General features: G+C 41.4%; 2 protein-coding genes across 2 annotated transcripts; one reads left to right on the forward strand and one right to left on the reverse strand.

The window, feature by feature from the left end:
* Window positions 1–4989: 4989 nt before the first annotated feature.
* pax1b (paired box 1b) lies at window positions 4990–13908 on the reverse strand. Its single transcript, XM_076756377.1, has 5 exons — window positions 13834–13908; window positions 11751–12341; window positions 9404–9537; window positions 7726–7966; window positions 4990–5968 (listed from the first exon to the last, which is right to left on the reverse strand). Exons 1-5 carry the CDS (start codon window positions 13835–13837, stop codon window positions 5898–5900), a joined length of 1041 nt encoding a protein of 346 aa, XP_076612492.1. The 5' UTR covers window positions 13838–13908; the 3' UTR covers window positions 4990–5897.
* A 5189-nt stretch (window positions 13909–19097) lies between these two features.
* nkx2.2b (NK2 homeobox 2b) lies at window positions 19098–20687 on the forward strand. Its single transcript, XM_076756901.1, has 2 exons — window positions 19098–19326; window positions 20140–20687. Exons 1-2 carry the CDS (start codon window positions 19098–19100, stop codon window positions 20685–20687), a joined length of 777 nt encoding a protein of 258 aa, XP_076613016.1.
* The last annotated feature ends 119 nt before the right edge of the window (window positions 20688–20806 follow it).

The following is a 20806-nucleotide window of genomic DNA, read 5'->3' on the forward strand; positions in this document are numbered from 1 at the left end:
TTTGGTCACTAACCTTTGGCTTGAAATATGATGCCAACAGTGTCGCTTCCTTTCTTTGCCTCCAATGAACGAGTCATAATTACTTTTCTTCTTGGGAGGACAGTCTCATTTTTAGAGGGACTATTTCTTCGCTCAAATGTAGCTCCACAAAGCAAAACTTGGTGATTTTGTTTCCAAGAGTACAAAATTAGAAGTACTGTGTGCTGTTTTAAGTGGAGCCACTGAAAACTCTGCGCTGCTTCAGAAAACACTGCAGTAAAAGTGAACCCACAGCTTTAAGCAATACTCCAAAAATGATGGTCACCACAAAACTGCACAACTACAACAACAGGAGTGAACACAGTGATACTTCCACTCTTTTTCACGGCATCCTGACCAGCCGCGACATGCCTGCAGATCACTGCAGCAGCCGCTCACGCTTCACTGGTCCTTTAAAGAGCAAACCTGCGCAGGTGACAAAACAACTGTATTGCCAATTCTCAAGTATTTTTTAACATAATTTCACTATACAGTGATGATCTATACTGTATACTGGAGAATTACAGTTTATAACAAGCGTGATGCCTTCAGGTACCAGTGGAAAGCTCCATCAACTCCATTTTACCACGAAACCTGAGATTTTCACTTATCTTGTCCTCCCCTCCCCCTCTGCTCAGCTATTTTAAAAGCCTTTCGGTGTTAATCCACAGGTCAAACATTGTCTAAACCCAGATCCTCACTTAAGATCTGAAGAGACTAAAAGATCAACAGCGCAGGTAAAAGATGTGGTGATCGGCAGAGATGGATTCACAGCAGGGCCTTCGGTTTAAGACCCGGGGGGTAACAGAGGGGCTGAAGCTGACCAATCAGACAAGTTGTACATAAAACAACCACTTTAACCAAACTCATGAAGAAGAGGACACACTGAAATTAAATCCTCACTTCCTTGATGGGTGTAATTCTTGCTGCAGCAGGACGTAATATCACAATGAGAGAACTGTAATGGGGCATCAGCGAAGGAAAGAAAAGCTTTGATCTGATCATAGGGATCGTTTAATGACTGTAAATAGCATCATAAATGATGTTTATGGTCGCAGACACTATAATAAGACCCTGAAGCTGATGTTGCTGTTTGTGCTCTGATGGTGAACAGGTGGATGAAGAGGTGTATAATTCAGGGACCTCAGATATCTGTGAAATCAGCTCCTGCACCTGCTGTTTCCCTCCCAGTAGAGAAACCGCGAGCTGTCTGAAATCAGTGTTCAGGTTCAAAACTGTATGGAAATGACTGGGGTTAGAGTGAGGGTTAGGTAAAGGTGCATGAATCTTATTATTTGCATGAGAAAACCTCACTCTGCTCTCAGCACTTCATGACACCGGGCAGACCTCTGATGGTGATCTGCATTAAGCTACTCACGTGGCACTATCACCAGCCGCCATCAGCAGCAACACGAAGACGAGCTGACGGGACGAGAGTGTTGGGCAGCACCCCGGGTGGCAGCAGTCAATGGGTTTGAGAGTTTGAAATTAGACGTGGCATGTCAGCAGACCTGCGTGACAACCACTGCAGTCGAATAGCTAAGATGGCATCTGAGATTGGACAACTTTAACCTGCTCCCTCTCAGCTTTGTTAGAGCTGTCTGTCTGCGCCCTGCAGCGATTCATTAGAGATGCTATCAGACACTAAAAGTTTTTTTTAGCAGCAGGGTATCGAGGAAACATCCGTGGGAACCGTTTCTACTCTGGCCCAGCGAGCCGGTGGCATGTTTTAGCAAACTGTGAGTAAGTTCAGCACAGTTATCACACGGACATCATGTGTCACTTTATGCTTCTGAAGAAGAAACGCTTTGTGGGTCTTTTAATCTTACAGCCATATCTGCATTCTGTGGCCTTTGATGGTCCCACAACAGAAATTCAAATGATCTTCTAAGTGACATGTAATGGCTTTTTGAGCAGGTTTCACCGGTCTGTGTGACACGTTTCGTCTGCAGCAGCCATGACAGAGAGGCCGTGAACTGACAATCAAATCATAGACACATCATAAACAGTTGTGCTGCATTATATAGACAGGTGTTTCTATTATTTTGTGCACTGAGTTTATGCCAGTGGGAGCAGGCTAAATAACAGAAACCTCTCTCTGTGTAATGTGGTTGAATCAACACCTCTCTAACAAACTGAGCACATGACCTTCATGAAAGAAGGGCTTACTGCAGGACTGCTGCATCAGACTGCCTGATGAATGTCTATTAATGGAACATTTTGGAGATGGGGATGAAACAGGGCTAAACAGGGGCTTCGGCTGGATTATTTCCTCACATTAAGATTCCAAAAACAACAGAAGAAGACACCTCGTAAGAGCCGCTCAGATGACGAGAAAACTTCATCGCCTGAGAGAGAAAAAAAACAGATTCTCCGTCCGACAAGTTAATCCGTCATAGTTGATACCTGACGTTCACAGATGGAGCGGAGACACAATGCACAGTTGTTGTTTTGCAGTAATTAGCCAGGGTCGGGCTTTGTGCAGGGCCACGGTCCACTGGCAGCCACACGGCGTTCAGTCACGAATCTGTGTGAGGTGTGAACAATGCAAGATTCAACTGTGATTATTGGCTTCAGAGATGATATCATGAACGATGTGTCAGACGGAGGCACGCCAGTCAGTGTAGGCCACTGAATGCACACTTTGTTTATGTATGACTTCACCATTTGGTATCTCTACTTTAAAGACTCTGCTGTCAAATATTTTGTCAAATATTCACATGAAAGTGAAGAACTTTGGCGTTCTGTAACTGTGAGTTCTCGCTGCGGTTTCACGCTCAGCCAGCGCTCTTGTCTGTGGTGGCGTCTTGACTCCGTCCGTGTTAAGAAACAGACGTTCAGCCCGGCTGGTGCGTGGGAGCGATGAGCTCGTACAAAGCGCAACACGTTTGGCCTGGCAGAGATAAAACCGGGGAGTGTGAAGAACAATAAGCAGAAAGGTGAACATATGTGATACGACAAAACATCATCGTAACAGCTGCCAAAAAGCCGTCAACACGGGGCAGGTTTTGTGTGGGTAAAGTGCAGCAGAACACAAACTGGGATCCAGCTGTTCACGTCACAGAGCGGTCAGACCATCAGACAAACTGCTACTGTGGGATCCTTCAGTACACATTCAAGGTACTTGTACTTTACTGGAGTAAAGCCAATAAGAAAACTTGATTGGACTAAGTAGAAACTCTTGAGGTGTAAACATATGTAATAATATTTACTCATTTATGTTCATGCACTCATTTGTTTCTGTTTGTAACTGTTGTGTATTTGCTGCTGTTTAATTTGTGTTCTTTGTCTCAATGGATGCACTTTAATTGATGTTGTATTATAAGGTTAAATGAAGCTCTTACAAAAGAATTATGAACATAAATTTCAAAGGATTTTTGTAGGTTACAAACAAGCTAATAGTTTATGATCTAAAGCACTTTTCTTTTGAAGGTCAGTTGCACAGAAACTACGGTTAGTGCAGAGGGTCAAAAGTGAAGCAGAAGCTGGTCTGTAAACAGTTTGTTTGTTCACCTTCTTTTCCAGATATGTTGGATGATTTGTCGGATCCTGTTGTGTTCATGTGTTACCTGATCTCAGTCATTATGATGGCATCCTTTAACGTCCATCCCTGAGAGTCCGAGGAGTGACTCCAGATGTTTGTGGCCCGAAAGCTGCTGACTCGCTGAGCAACACAAAGCAGAAAACAACAGAAAAGAGAACAAGGACTTAAGGGGCTTCCTAAAGGACTCGAACGCTTCCTAAAGAGGCCGCTTCAGACAAAGACCTGATGTCGGCTCTGTCAGCCTGCGCCTCAGCACGGCTCTGACGGCTCAGGTATGAATGCACGGCCTCTGTTTGCTTTGAGCTGTTTGCTGATGGATCATCTTACACCTTTTCTCTTTACCTGCAGGAAGCGTCTCCTGACCTGCAGAGGCAACAGATGACGAGTCCTCAACTGGAGCTACTGCTGCTCCAGGTTCACACGAACATTGCTTATATTCAACCAGCGATGGAGGAAGAATTCACATCCTTTACTTTAGTACAAGTACTAATACCACTATGTAAAAATACTCTGTTACAAGCAAAATCTCACTCAAGTAAAAGTATGTTAGTATAATCATGAAAATGTACTCAGAGTATTAAAGGTAGTGCAGTAAAGTGTCTCCTCTTCTATCTGCTCTCTTATTGTGAGGTGAAGCTCGTTTTAAACTATTTTGTGATTCTTTTCATTCTGGATGAAACTGCTGATTGATCGTTTGGTTTGGAAACATCCTGAAAACAGTGAGAAATGTGGTCACGATGAGCCCAAAGAGACACCTTCACAGTGTTTGTTTAGTCCAAAGCTCCACATTATGACAAATACATTCAAATCATTAAAGTAATTAAAAGGTAAAGCATCAAATCTGGGACCATGACGTGTTTTGACATGAAAAATGATTTAAATGATTATTAAAGAAGTTAATCAATTTCCTGTCAGTAAGTCAAAGTGCAATATTTCCTTCTAAAACGTGATGGAGTAGAAGTAGAACGTAGCGTGAGCTTAAAATACTCCAGTAAAGCACAAGTACAAGGCTATGAGTAAACCAGTAAGTTGAGTACTTCAGTTAATGTACTCAGTTACATTCGACCGCTGAGTTCAACTTCGTGTTTACAAAAAAAGTCACATGATTTCACACATGATAAATTCACATTGAGGAGGATTAATATAAGGTTGACCGGTGTTAGCTTAACCCTTAGCAGTGACAAACTTCTGCAGATTACTTTGTGTGTATGTGTATTAATATCTGAGCAGCGCTGCCGGTGTACGTCCTGTAAAAACTGTGGATATTTAATAGCTGAAGTTTAGGTTAAAAATATATTTTTATTATCAAATGTGACCATCTGTTATTCTTCTCTGCTCTGCTCCGACATCTGGAAAGCGTGTTCATGCTCTCAAAGCACTGACATACAGTCTCTATTGCATGTCTTTATTAAGCACATTTATAGAAAAATATACTTACAGCTTCACCCAGATATTTTACAAGATGATACAGTTCCATTGCAGTTTAAACGTTCCCCTTCGTGACAGAAACATGGAAAAAGATGGAGCTTTAAGCAACAGTTTGAAGTGATAGGGAAATATGTTTATTCACTTTTTGAGGGAGAGTTAGCTGATTAGATTGATGCTCTCATGTCTGTTAGATAAGAAGCTGCAGCAGGTGGTTAGCTTAGCTTAGCAAAACAGGGGGAAACTGCTAGCCTGGCTCAGTCCAGAGGTAACAACATCTGGCTACCAGCAGCTTAAAAGCTCAGAAATTTAACACGTTTAATTAACTGTTTAACTCATACAAAAACGGAGGTGTAAAGAAGTAATTTGCCAAGAAAATAGTCTTCGTCTACTCATCGTAAAAAGAGATACAAGGTGTTAAATAATGAGCTTTAGAGGAGCTGATGGCCAGGTGTTGTTACCTTTAACAGAACCAGGCTAGCTGTTTCTCCATTTTCAGTCTTTATGCTAAGCTAGGCTAACTAGCTGCTAGCTGTAGCTTCATATTTAACAGATCGCTGAGAGGTATCGATCTTCTCATCCAACCCTTTGCAAGAAAGCTGACGAACATATTTCCTAAAAGGTTTAATGTATTAAAAATGATTTGTGTTCAGGGTGAAAAGTGTTTTGTTGTTAAGGATAAAAAATGACTGCTGATGTACTTTAATTAATTCCTTCACTGAATGTCTGCATGCTGCTCATCCTGAGAAACGGGAATAAATCACTAAATAAAGGAGACGATGGTGGAAGAGCTGCATCAGTCGGGTCTTCAGTTCTGGTCTGGAGCAGTCAGAGTCTCTTTGTCACGACCCTCCTCAGAAATAAAAGCTGCCAGTCTTTCACCGTCACATCATCTTCATCCTCAGCGTCGTCACGAGGCTGAAGACAATCTGTGAGCGCCATGATGATGTTTGTACACAGGACTCTGAGGTTTCCTGTCCTCTGCAGAGAAAACAACGGAAATAAAAACATTCATCGTCACCGTCTGACGAGAAGCCGACTGCTGGACTCAATCAGACCGTTTTTCATTTTTTAATCAACCAAACTGAACGTCAGCAAGCTACCCTAACCTGAGAGGATAGTTCTGCTGATATTCTTTGTTCGTCCATCTCACTGCTTTCTGACTTCCTGTCCGTGGCTCTCAGCTCCAACATTAAATCTTTAAAAAACACCTCACAAATATTTAGTTTCATTTTTTTAAAAAGATGGAGGAAATAGTGCGTTCATTGGGACTATTTCCAGCGGCGGATGAATCCACATGTGGTGCTTTAGTGAGTACTTATGGCAGGACGGTGTGTGTGGGAGCGAGTCAGAGTGAACTATGTGTGTGTGTTCATGGTGATGAAGGAACGTGTCAGTGCAGCAGTGAGGCTCACTGATGTGTTTTTAATAGTTTTTAGGACAACAGTGGAGCTCCACGGCTCAGAGGAGGAAGACCTATCAGAGTTCGCAGTAGGTGAAGTCACTGCTGGTTTTGGTCTTTTTATGGGATCTGAACATGTTTCACGGTCCTCGGCGCCTCATACAGACTCATCAGGTGCCCTTCAGCATCTGCGTGCGACGCGCTAAACCTTCCTGTCAGAAAGCCTTTCGAACAGACGCTTAACGCCGTGAAATGCTCGGTTCACTTCACTCGGTCAGGCTGAGGAAAAGGTGATTGACTCTGGGTTTCACGTGGGATGTGACCCCCGGTCTCCTGGGTGAGGGGCCCGGGTGTGTTAGTTGTTATTATTATTGGTCCATCTATATTAACAGTGTATAGGATAAAATGTGTGTTATATAACAGAAACAAGCCAGAGTCCAAAGTGCCATAAAGACACTTGAGGAGACGAACCGACGGCTCTGATTCATATTTCATGTCTCTGTTTGTTTGCTGAGCTTCATGAAGAACTGGTTCTTCCTGCTTTGTGCTTACGAGCAGCTGTAATGAGGCCTGAAGCTGCTGGTTGGAGATCAGATTTGTGATCATTATTTTATTTTTCCTCAGTTTAAATTTGAGCTGCAGGCTGCTGTTTGAAGGCCTCGGTGAGTCTGTCAGAACTGAAGTATAATCATTCAGATGACTGAGGATAGAAACCTTCAGCGATGTGTATTTACTGGTGAAGTTTCTACAAATGACAGACAAATGATCCAGAATTCATCCTGGTTTCAGTCCACAATTTATGACTAAAACACTCCGTTTACACAGCACATGTGGTCCATAGTGTTCATGATCTGTATTTTATGCTTAAGCAAAAGACAAAATTATATTTTTTCTAAAAACCAGGAGCTGCTTCTGCTTTGCAATCTGGGACCATTTTAATCTCAACAGGACCAACCCTGTTTCTTAAAAACACAAACATTAGTGGTTGTTGAAAGGAGAAACGCGCCATTTAGCAGAAAATAAAGTCGCTCGTGTGTTTTTATAGCTTAAAACACAGGATGGAAGCTCTGTGGCTTTTCAGAGAACAGCTTCTTAGATTAGTCATTTTCAGTCAGGCCACAGCGTCGACCTCGCCGTCAGCATCCGTCCTCCAAAAGACTGAAATACAACTGTGGATATCAGCTGTGAGCTGGAGGGAAACTGGGAATTTGTGGGTGATGAAATTCCCAGTTTGGGTCCATAATCTCTGTCTATACAGTGTCAAAAAGACACGTTTCATCGTGATCAGGTCTACTCCACAAAATCAGCTTTAAGGGAGTGTTTAATCCAGCCTCACCTTCTCTTTGTGGAAGTTTGAAAGATGCTGCCGTGTGGAAATCCGCAGCCTCCAGCGGTGCTGCAGGGCCCGGACGAGCCGGGGCCAGACTGGGAGCGAGGCTGGGAGCGAGGCTGGAGGACTGGGGCTGCCAGTGGGGTCCAGTGCTGACGTAGCTGGCTGCCGGACCGCCGTACACGCCGTACTGGTTCGGTGGAGAATATGCACAAGCTGAGACATAACCAGGCAGACTGGACGAAGACTGAGGACGAGAAAGAAAGAAAAAACCCAGGATGACATTCAATGACGAGGCTTTTCAGAAGTCGTATGTCTAAAGAGCTCGAGTTCGGCCTCCTGGTGGGCCCAGATAACAAGTCAGGGGTGGAGTGAGCATGTTTTCCAGCCCCAGACTGGGATCCTTAAGCGCACTGCACATTTTTGCACATGTATGGGCTTATGCACGCACGCACCATTAGCGTTTCCATCAGGTTGGACAGTTGTTTCAGTGCTCAGCACTCCTACCCAGCACACCTTTCAACACCATGGACGCCATGAATTTTCATTGCCAGGCACTTAAAGAAGGACGGAGTGAGCCTCCTGGAGCTCTTCAAGAAACAGCTAACCGTTAGCATCCTGACAGATTCTGTCAGAAAGAGCTGAACGTGTCACAGCTCATCAAGAGAGCCTCACTCATCGGCTACAAACAGCCTCCGCCATGACACATTGATTGATTGACGCACATACAGACAAATCAGTGCGGAATTCAGACACCCACATTTCTAAAAAATAGCCTAAATAGCAAAATTAGCCTAAAAATGTCCTCACACAACAAAATCACGTGGTGGAAATTGTCCTCTCGTTCCAAAAAATGTCGTCACTTTGCTAAATTATCCTCTTTTTCCACAAACGTTCTCCCTTTCCAAAACGTCTCCACACTTTCCAAAAATGTTCCAATATCTGAAACTTTCCAAAATGTCCTTTCTGAACAGAAGTTCTTGCATTTTGCCAGAAATGTACCAACTCTCTCAAAAATCTAAATATACTCACTGTACAAAAAAATGTCATTTTCAACGTCCAAACCCCAAATTGGTCCTCACATACATACATACATACATACCAGGGAGAAAACTCGGCTCTGATTGGCTGATAAACCACCACTCTCAGTCAGGTGTTAAACTGCAGGAAACCATAGAAACCATGAAACTGAAGGTGTCCTGATGTGAGAAGAGGACGAACGATGACTGTCCAACACGACATTTATTCATTCATTCATCATCATCAGCCTGCAGCTGCTAATTTACTACTAAACCAGCTGGAAAACAGGAAGTGGGCCTCGATGATAGCCAATCAGAGCTCTCGTTGTATAACACATGGATGCCTCAGTGTGCCACGAAATGAAAACAGAGCTGACAAATGGAAAAATACCAGCTGAAGAAAAATCTTATGTTTCATTTTTTTTTTTAGAGAATTTATTTGTGCATTTAATTTGACTTTTCAATAACTGTATTTAATCGATTTATTTATAAATCCCCCTTTAATTTGACTTTTTAAGAGTCAGAGTCAGTCAGTTATTCGTCCCTGTTTTTATTGTCAAGTTAAATATGAAGAATATAAATTATTTCTGCAGCATCAAGTCATTATTTCATAAAAGTGGAAACACCAACGAGAACAGAAATCCTCTGATGGCTTATTTATTTACCTGCTGTGGGTATTTGAGGTCGGGCTCGCTGCTGGTTTTCTCCACTCCGTTGATCCCAGAGGGGAACGGTCTCATACTGGTCATACTGGTCCAGTCCTCCATTTTGGCCGCGTGTCCGTCAGGTCCAGACAGTGCTGAGAAGAAGACGTCAACACCAGTTTAAACTTTTAGAATTCAACATCTGCAGCTGTTTTTAGCACATCACAGAACAAACAATTCCACCTTAAAAGCTCACTTTCCCTCGTATTCAGTTGTAAACTGATGTTTTAACTGTGTCCAATTTCCTCCATGTCATCTCGATCATTGTTCACATCTTCTGTCAGCATCTTCAAAGCTTTTCACTCTGTGGTCGAACTGATTTTTAGTTTTTATTGATGGAATCTGTTGATCAGCTCCTTTGAACACACTGACGCTCCTTTAAAACTTCACCATAAACCAGCTCAGAGTTAGAAACAACATCTCTGAAAATGTCAGTGAGGCTGAAGCACATCATTCAATCAAACTTTATCTGTATCACACCTTTCACACAGTTTACAGAGGACAAACAAGCTGAGCAGAAAACACTAAATGTACCCGATAAAATGATTTAGAGAATATAAAATGTAATGAGAAAACCAATTAAAGTGATGAATATAGATTGAAAACAGTAAAATAGACTAAAGGAGCATGAAAACTAAACGCACCAAACGTTTTGGCAGCTGACGGAAATACTGTGGAATAAATGTTTAATCTGAATTATAACATCAGATTAAAATTCCTCATATTTCTAAATTTAAAAATAAGATTTTGTCAGGATGACTAATGAAGTTTTTTCAAAGAACTGTCGGCTTCAAAGACTTGAGATGTGTTTAGTGTCACTTCTAGAAAATGACGCTTTGTTATTAACATTTATGTCATTTTTCATGTAAAAACCTTTCGTGGTTCCAGTTTCACAAATATGAAGATCTGCTGCTTTTCCTTTGAAGTACTTTAACGATTTGAATGTATTTGTCATGATGTGGAGCTTTGGACTGAACACACACTGTGAAGGTGTCACTTCAGTTTTCAGGATGTTTCCAAACCAAACGATCAATCGATCGATGGAGAAAATGATCAGCTGATTGATCCAGAATGAAAAAGTTTAAAATGAGCTCCAATCAACTCCAACAGTAAAATCCTGCTCTGACATGAATGAGGAGACACAATAATCTGCTGAGACCAGAGACAAGAGGACAACAGACACAGGGGACACTTTACTGTAGCCAGTACTTTTACCTTCAATACTTGAAGTACAGTTTCCTGTTTATACTTACATACTTTTACTTAAGCAACATTTTCAGTACTGGACTTTAACTTGTAACAAAGTATTTTCACAGTGTGGTATTAGTACTTTTACTGAAGTAAAATATCTGAATATACATTCTGACCCTTGAACACCGAAGCATTGTTTGTTTTTTCTCTCTTTCTTCAATATTTCCTTGTTTTATTGTGAACGATTGTAAAGAAATAAATGACATCAGACGCAGGTTTGAAGTCTTTCTGTTCAACATTGACAAGAATTACATTAAAATGTCAATTAAAAATAACAATGAAGAGGAAATAAAAATGAATGATAAAATTAATTAAAGGAGATCCTAAATAATAATAATTTTATTATTTAATGTGTGATTCCAACTGTTTGAACTGATACTTTGTGTACCAAAGCCTTTAATTAACTACTTTATTTCTTGTGGCATCAACATTTGCGCACAATTAATTTTTAATAGCCTTTTTTTTTTAAAAAAAAACAAAACAATTATGTTAAATTGACAAGATTAACAATTACAGTATTGTGTCTTATTTTTTTTTAAATGTCACTGAGGTGATTGTCTTGGTATTCATTTTTCTGGAAACTCTGATATTTTGATGTTTTTAGCTGATTCAATATGTTTAAGTTTGGCTCCTAATACACAAACAATAACTGAACGCTTTTCATCAAACTCAGATTCACTGGACGAGTTTCTTAAACGTATTTTTGTTGTATTATTATTTACTTTATAGCATTTTTTCCTCAAAACTCACTCAACATATCTGTAAACAGAATAACGTCGTTTTTTGTTGTTTAATTCAGTTCAGTTTTATTTTAACCACCTTCATAAAACAAAGACAACTTTATTTTAAATATTTAAGGAAATGTGTCTAAAACGATGAACCCACAAAACGTCAGAAGACTGAAGTACTGATTTGTATTATTTTCCATTGTTTTATTTAGAAAATTTCATTGTGAACATCAAGTTTAACAGATGCAGAATTATTCCAGATGTGATGAGTTCGTAAAGTTTGGTTTTCAGTGTATTTATCTGAAGTTTTTTTAAGTGTCTGCACTAACCTGTCGGGTCCATGAAGGCTCGGATGCCCAGGATGTTGTGCCAGCTCCGCGGCAGGCCGACGTGTCCGGCGGGGCCGCTGCCGGTCCTGGTCCCGGTGTGGGTGACTGCGGCCCCGGTGTAGGAGGAGTACGGATAGACGTGTCCGTACTGGAGCTGAGGCGAGGCCGGTTTGTTGCCTTCATACGGCTGCGAGAGAGTCCCGATTTTATTCCTGAGAATCCGGCTGATGGAGCTGACAGACGGCACGTTGTACTTGTCGCACACCCCGTCCGACAGCAGCCGGTCCCGGATCTCCCAGGCGAAGATGCCCGGGTCGTCCTGCTTATAGTCGCGTATGCTCCTCACCACGGCGGGGGTGGTGACCCGGGGCTTGCTGCCTCCGATGGCTCCGGGCAGGATGGAGCCGGTGTCGTTGTAGCGGGCCAGGATCTTGGACACGCAGCCGTGGGAGACCCGCAGCTGGCGGCTGATGTCGCAGGGCCGCATGCCGAGCTGAGCCAGCTCCACGATCCGCAGCCGCACCGCGTTCGGAAGCGGCCGGCCGTTCACGAACACCCCGCCGAGCTGGTTCACCTCCCCGTAGCTCTGCTCTGCACACGCGGGGCACAAAAACGGGATTTAGCCTGAATATAAAGCAGCTTCGTCATAGAGTCTTTTGATCGTACTTCAACTCATGATTAACATCTTAAATATCTTTAAATAATGTGTCTCAGCCTCATCACCGGTGAAAGACACTGATGCTGCAGCTTCTCAAACACACATGATGATTTTCTCACATAGTTTTTCCTCTTTTGAAATAATGAAACATTTTTGGGGAAGTAATCCAGAGATAGAAATCAAACCAGCCCCAGATGTTGTTTTTCTGCATTTAACAAGTCAAAATGAGATATCAATATGTTTAAAAAATAGATTTTCAGCTCTGAAAATCAGCAAAGTAACTTTGGTCAAAGATTTGCTAAACCTCGAACAGATTTCTAATGTTATTCTTTGATGATTATTGCTGTTGTTGTTGCTTTTTTCTGCCATTTTTCTGCTGACACCCTGACTGTAAAGCTGCTCCATCCTCTCACAATTATTAAATACAACAACATTTTAATAAATATAACCAATGTCTACAAATAAGTTTAATGATATTAATGCTAATAACAGATTTATTGTGTTAAATTCTCATTTATGAGCCCATGTCACTATGTGGGACAGTAACAAGGCCGATAATTAAAGGGCTAATTGATCATTTCAGGTTTATTCACTTTTGTCACGAACAGCTTTGAGGGAAATAACAGGAGAGAATTTGCATTTTCATTTGAACCTGTGCTCACAAACCTCTGAAGAAAACATGAATTCATCAGGTTTGGTTGTCATCTCGTTACCTGTAAATCAGTTAAGAGTGACTGCAGGTTAAACTCTTGGATCATTTATTTTCTAGCTACTTTCACCAAAAGCCTGTAATTACAAAATAAATGTCTCCAGATTTTCAGAGCTACATTGGGTCAAAATTTGTGTTTCCTTTAAAAACAAGTTTACATTTCTGGGTTCTCAATCCAACACATCTGAGAGTTCAACTGTCTCTATGTGTTAATCTGTGTTAATCTGTGTTAATCCTCTGATGGTTTACATACATATCCGGACATGCACGAAGCAGCATTTCTGCTCTGTTTTTATCATTTTCTAGATCTCATCCTTCATTTTAACCATTGATTTTTCTGTAAAAAACACTGGAGTCAAATACATTGAACTCAATTTTCTTATTTCACTTTTTCCTGACTTCAGTTTCAGTGTACGAAATTTACATTTACAATCAACCATCCAAGTGAACACCTTTTCCCAGATTAAGGAGATTATCATCCAGTCTAAATAACATTAAGTTAAAGGTGTTGCATTAGTATCAGCTGTCGTTTTAATTCTTAAAGGACTCTTAGAGAAAAACTCATTTTACACTTCCATGCAAGGAAGCACCAGTAAAACGTTTCCATGAGGAAACATCCAACACGGACATTAAATTCCTTCTATCATGACATGAGTTGACTCTCTCTGTGTCACCTTCAGCTGTTTTGTGTAAAAGCTCAGTTTCTGTCATCTCACCCATCAGCTGCCGTCCACAGCGTCTCACTGCTCCACCATCCAACGCTCTGACTGCAGCCTGCAGTGATCTGAGCGATCTCTTCCTCCTCCTCCTCCTCCTCCTCCTCCTCCTCCTCCTCCTCCTCCTCCTCCTCTGGGTGGAAGTCCTGTCATCATTTCCTGTTTGCAGAGCAGGAGGGTCATTTGGCGTCAGCGCCCAGAAAAACAAGGACTCCTGAAGGGCTCTTGTTGAGTTTAAAGCTGAGTCCTCATTCCTCTAAAGTCCACATGTTTACTGTGAATACGTCATAAGAGGCTGATGAAACTCCCATCTGTCCCATCTGACTCAGTGATGCTGAGTTTCTTTTTCTAAATTTGGAAAACACAACTCACCCGATCAGTTGTTTAAAGCACTGATTCCCACACAGGGGTACTTGTTCCCCACGAGGTACCTCTGCAGTTGTTTCAGGGGTACATATAAAGAGTTGCTTCAACAATTTGGAAAAAGTAGAAATAATAATAATAATAACAATAATAATAATAATCCTCACATTGAGTCAGCTGTAACTCTGAACACTACTTGTTGGGAGTCAGTGTCAACTAGTTAGCAAGTGAGCATGAAAGTTGAAACTGGTATACACTGATTAAATAGTTTAAATAGTTATGGATAAATAAGAGATAAACAGCTGAAATAGGCACTAAAAGTAATAAGCAGTTGAAACAGTTAGCTTAAAGTAATAGATCAGCAGTTGAACTAATTAAATAGTCTAATCATTAGACTATCCATTATCCATTAGACTCTAATGGATAAACAGTTGAAATAGCGTAAAGTAGAAATAGTTTAAACAGCTGGCTAAAAGTGAGAGATAAACAGTTGAAATAGTTATAAATTAGTTAGCTAAAAGTAGTAGACAAACTGAAGTAGTTAGAGTAATAAATAAACAGTTGAAATAGTTAGCTAGCTAAAAGGTGTCTAATGGATAAAAAGTTGATAAAGTGTAAATGAATGTATAAATAGTTCAAATGGCTTAAGTGAGAAGACAAACAGCTGAAATAGCTAAAACACATGAACAGTCATAGCTACGATAGCTCAGATCTGACAGCGCTGTCGGACACTTACAACGACAGAAGAAGAAGATTTGGAAGCGCTGGTTAAACTGAGGATTCCAGGTTATTACAACTTAGGCCTTATTTTCACATAAAAAAACAAAAAAAACAAAACAGTTTATCCAAGATATCAAAACCGTAGTTTATGGAGGTAAAACAGCAAGTGAACGCACCTGTAAGAACTTTTTAAGTTAGATTTTTAAGTTACAGGTGTAAAATTTGGGTCGGTCAGAGTTCAGTACGTAGCAGATGTTTTTTCTGCTGGTGCTTTATTGGTGTTTACACGCTGGTCCTGAAGAAACAATCATTCATTCAGCTGCAGAGTTAGAACAACAAAGAAACTAGAACAGAAACTGTCCATCACAGTGTACTGAAGCTGTAGTGCTGAGGAGGAGTACCTGAACGCCTCATCAGTTTTAACCTCTTTAAGATCAGACTGTCATTGATTCTTCAGAGGATTCAGACCCTGCAGCAGCTTTAATCTAAAGGTAAATTCCACCTTAAAAGTGCAGCCTGTCTCTGCTTCCTGGACTCACTGTGAGCAGATACGACCCTGTTTTCATAACATGCATGCAGACATGACTCTAAACACGGTGTTTATATTGTTCAAAGAGTGAAATCTGATCGTCATTAGAAGCAGCTTTAAGATCGTGAAATAAATTACTCCCGCACTGAATGTATCTTTGTGTATTTTTAATGCAATAGCGCCTCCTGTTGGGCTTTTTCCCGCATTACAGTTTTGTATTTTTTTTTGTTTTTTTGTTTCCTCTGGAGGGATGATCAGTGAAAGCTCAGCTGTCCTTTAACAAACTTTTACATTTGGTGGAATATAGATTTTATGAAAAACATAAAACTTTATTTTACAGGTCTGAAAAATCTAAATGTTTTCCACTGGAGTTTCCTGAAGAGAATCGTGTAATTTGATATCAATTCTGGGTGATTTGGTACACTAATTTAGTAAATTAATTCCAATTCATTTGTAAGCTATCGTAACCAGAACAGTCTTTTAGTGCCGAGCAGTCAGCTGGATGCGCAAAAAATGTTAAATTTGTCTACAGACAAGCAAACAATTAAAGATTTGTGAAGAATCAGATAAAAAAAAAAAAAAAAAAAAAAAAAAAAAAAAGATGGATACATGTTTTACTTTTAAGGAAACTCCTCAATAAACCAGCAACTGTTTGCAAACCAGCTAAATAAAGCTTTTAATTAGAACCAAATTACATGCAGTTTTATTCTTGTCCTCCTAATTTCTTCATGTTTCTTCACAGGTTTCAGGTCAGGACGACACTGATGAGTTGAAACTCTGAGCTGCAGTTCTTCAGTCTGACAGCAGGGGTCAGTGTGAGCTCAGGGTTGACCAGGTGGTCACAGGTTGACAGTTGAACGTCATCATGAACTTATATATAAATGCAAATGAAAAATTGTTTTTAAAATGTTTGAATAATAATCGTTTTGGAAGTTGTAACGATGCCTGCAGTGACAGTTAAAAACCACCTTGTGATTCTAAACATGAGGTTAAAACTGAACCTGAGTTCCATTAATGAAGCTTTCATTTCGTCTTTTCCTTTTTTTATATGTATATTTATTCATTTCATTTATGTATTTAAATATTTGTTGTTGGCATTTTTTGCTCATTTGATCTGATTTGGTTTATTTGTATGTGAGATAAAATACATTCAATTTATTGTTCTGCTTATTTTTTATATAATCAAAAAATGTATTTTTAATATCAATTCAATTTTTATTTGACTTTATTTTCTTATTCAAATATTTTGTTAGATTCATTTTGTATTTCTTATTTACATGTACGTCATTACATCCAAGTTTATTTTGTGTTTTTTCAAATGAATTAAGAAATCGTTTTTATGAGGTTTATTATATTATTATATGAAGATTAAATGAACTCGATGTGGCTGCTAACTGCTGGAAATGAGAACTACTTTGCGTGTGTGTGTGTGTGTGTGTGTGTGTGTGTGTGTGTGTGTGTGTGTGTGTGTGTGTGGTCATGAATATAGAAGACAGTCTATTGAAGGCAGCAGTCTGAACACCATGACAACTCCCAGCAGCCTCACATGTATTTCCAGCAGTTTGTGAGTGTGTGTGCGCGCATGTGTGTGTGCGCGCATGTGTGCGTGTGTGTGTGTGTGTGTGTGTGTGTGTGAATGTGTGTCAGGCCATTATAAAGTGTTCAGGGGGAATAAATGGGATAAATGTGGAGGCTGTGCGGTCTTTGAGGCTGTCAGCTCATCGTGTGTTTGTTTGCAGAGTTTGACCACCCAGCAGGATCCAACACACACACACACACACACACACACACACACACACACACAGCAAAGTGGAAACCAAAACTCACAAACTGCCATACAAACGTTCCAGAAAACCAGGAAAAATCCTAAAGAAGTCACTTACAGCTCATATCTCATATTTGACATTGAAGCCTTATTTTTGTCTTAAAACGTGAGTCAGCCGTGTCGATGCACTGACATGTGGATCACCAAAGTCAGCAGGATTCATCCTCTGGGGGTCATGAATGTTTGTGCAAATTTCCATCCTGATCTATTAGTTATTGAGATATTTCATTGAAGCTAGCAGTTTCTATCTGCTTTCAGTCTTTGTGCTAAGCTAGGCTGAACAAATCCTGGGCCTGTACTGGACCCACAGAAACCACTTCTGATCTGACACTGGAGAAACAAGAATTCCCAAAATGTTTGAGTGGAAGCACTGAGCTCATTTTGTTTGCACTCACATTAGGTTGCTGTTCAAATGCAGATTAATAAGAGGGCATGAAGGATTACATTACATATTAAAGGTATAAATACAACAAATAAATGACTCCATTACAAGTAAAAGTCCTCCACTCAAAATCCTACCTCTTTGATTAAGTATCTATAATGTGTGTGTGTGTGTGTGTGTGTGTGTGTGTGTAAACACTTTGAGTCTTCATCTGCTGCTTGAGTTAATCCTCATAACAAACACTGAAACACACTGACGCTCCTCTGAGTCTTTGGTGTCTCACACTTGATGATCGTCTTAAATGCAGTGATTTCTCAATGGAGTTTTGTATGCACAGTGAAACAGCCAGTATGAAGTGGATCACGGTTTAGTTTAGGACTTTATTTTTTATTTCTCTTTCAAAATGTTATTTGATCCATTTTAAAGTGACGTAGAGGACACGTGCCATTTGTTTATTTATCTATTTTAATGTGAATTAGGGGATTTGGTTTTGGTTTTTTGATTTTGGTCCTAAAATTGTGAGCTTGCTGTATTTTGTCGGCTGATTCCAGCATCTTGTACTCAGTTTGTTTAAATAATTTTTAGGAATGAACACATACAATCTTCTGCATTTCTTCACTAGTTATTTCTTCACCTTATGTGTGGAGAACGAGCTGAAAAGACATTTGGACGTTAAAGTTAGAGAATAAAAACAAATGAATTAACCGGCTGGGGCGTTTAGATTTTTCCATTAATTATTTTTTCCACTTTTTGTCCAATTCAGCTTTGTTTTTATTGCAAAATTGTGTAAATAAATCTAAGCATTTTTCCAGTTTTGTAAGTCAACATAAATGCAATTATTAGGCCCTTTTCTATCACAGTGTCAATGTTTTATGCTGCATTAGTGTCAGAAAGCCTCACTCATATTTCTCTCCTCAGTCATCCTTCATGTGTTTTAGACACTCTGGGAGCTCTTTGGTTCTTTTGTAAACAGGAAGCGGATCAGTGACTCTAATAGATGGAAATGAGTCGCTTCTTTCTCTCTAATCCTCCATCATTAAACATTCACCTCGCCCTGAAGCTCCGGCGTCTCTCTTCACGCGCTGCTCCCGGTTTTTTCACACCCTCGGCCACTTGACCCGCGAGACCCGCCTCCGTCCTTTTTACCGGCTGCGTCGTTAACAAGGACGGAGGGCTCTCTCTCTCTCTCTCTCTCTCTCTCTCTCTCTCTCTCTCTCTCTCTCTCTCTCTCTCTCAATGTCTTCCTTCACACATCTTTCATGCTGTTAAATCCTCTCCGGTCGGCCCGCGCAGCCCCGGGCTCCCACTCCGTTTAACGGCATTCATGGACCCAAACTCCGCTGTCTGCACCTCTTCGACGGGCTGCAGCGGCTGAACCATCGCGGACTCAAACCTGGAACTTTTCTGTGGCTTTCCATCCCTCTGTCTGTCCTTCACCCCGCGCCATGTCTTTTGGCACCAACACGAAAACGGGCTTCTCTGTGCGAGATATCCTGGATCTCCCCAACGCGACCGGGAGATGCGGCTCCGGGACCGAGGAGACCGAGGAGGACGACGCTGAGGAGGCCCCCGCGGAGGCGTCGGGCTCGAAAAACGCGCAGAAATTGGGATTTAGCGAACGGAATTTCTGCGAGCACAGCGGCGGAAGCTACGGCAGGTGGAGCCGCGGATCCGGTAACCTGCACTTCTCATGTGAGGAGACTAGTTTTAAAGATAAAATGAGAAAAGTTAAGTGTATTTATATCACGTGTAGGCCTCCCTAATTTCTGACTCTTCAGTCTGACACTCTTCTGCTCGTGCGTAATTACCAAATCAATGCTAAACTGTATTGATTGCCCCACAATAAAATGGATAATTAGGTAATTAGGTCTAGCTCACATAGATTCAATCTTCAGTTTTACCTCAAAAAATTCTAAAAATATCTAGAATTACATCCACACACACCCGTGCGTAATGGGACACCGTCTCTGTGTCTCCATCTTTTTTTAATCTATGAGATTTCACATTATATTGTTATTTAATCAATAATGATCCTGATCATTTTCTCGTCGTTAATGTTGGACTGAGTCATTCAGTTCAAAATTGTTGCTGATGTTAAGTTCTTGTCCCTGTTGGCAAGGACAGCATGTGGGGCGCTGTCCAATCATTCGTGCTCATGCTGAACTTAAAAACTGTATTTTTGTGAAGGGAGTTCAACATGCGGCTTTTCTCCAGAGCAGCTTCAGGACATTTTTGGGAAAATAGATAAAGAGTCTAAAGCATGAAATGAACTAAAACATACTGAGCTGGATTTATTTACCCTAATTAATTCCTAATTTATCCTAATAATATTTATCCTAAAGGTTAATAGATTTCTGTTTAAAAGCAGCAGAAAAGCCTGATGTCAGTCTCTGTTGTTTTCAACAAATTACTTGTGGTGGAATCTGAGTTTCAGTCTATTTCTGCGGGTTACGGAGTAATCAGATTACTTGTCCTGTCTCCCTGCAGTACACGGCCTGTCTTTAGAGTCCCGTATCGAGCCCAAATCTCCCGAGCTCTCCACGGACGAGTCCCCTGACGCGGAGCGGGATGCGGGGAACGGCGCGGCACCGAAGAGCCGCGGCAGGAAGCGGCGGGTGCTCTTCTCCAAGGCGCAAACCTTCGAGCTGGAGCGCCGCTTCCGGCAGCAGCGCTACCTGTCCGCCCCGGAGAGGGAGCACCTGGCCGGGCTGATCCGCCTCACCCCGAACCAGGTGAAGATCTGGTTCCAGAACCATCGCTACAAGATGAAGCGGGCCCGGGTCGAGCACAGCCTGGAGGCGCTGCAGCTGCTTCCGGCCCGCCGGGTCGCCATCCCGGTCCTGGTACGGGACGGGAAGCCATGCGACAGAATCACAGCACAGGACCTGGAGGCGACGCTCAGGTCCGGCCTGAGTGTGCCTCTTTGTGCCTACTCTCCGCTGCTGCACCCCGCCTACGGGCCGGACCACCGCGGGCTGCCGCAGCAGCACCTAAGCGTACAGCAGCTGGCGCCCATGTACCACTGGAGCTGGTAAAGCCCCAGAATACCTAAAACAGAAGCCCACGTTTTAAGCTCCAGTTCGGCCTTAAAATTATTGTTTTTCTTCACAGAATAGGCTCCCTTAATGCTAAATGCCAGTATTGGAAGAAGAAG

Source organism: Chaetodon auriga, chromosome 18 (genome assembly GCF_051107435.1).
Source record: "Chaetodon auriga isolate fChaAug3 chromosome 18, fChaAug3.hap1, whole genome shotgun sequence".
Taxonomy (NCBI): domain Eukaryota; kingdom Metazoa; phylum Chordata; class Actinopteri; order Chaetodontiformes; family Chaetodontidae; genus Chaetodon; species Chaetodon auriga.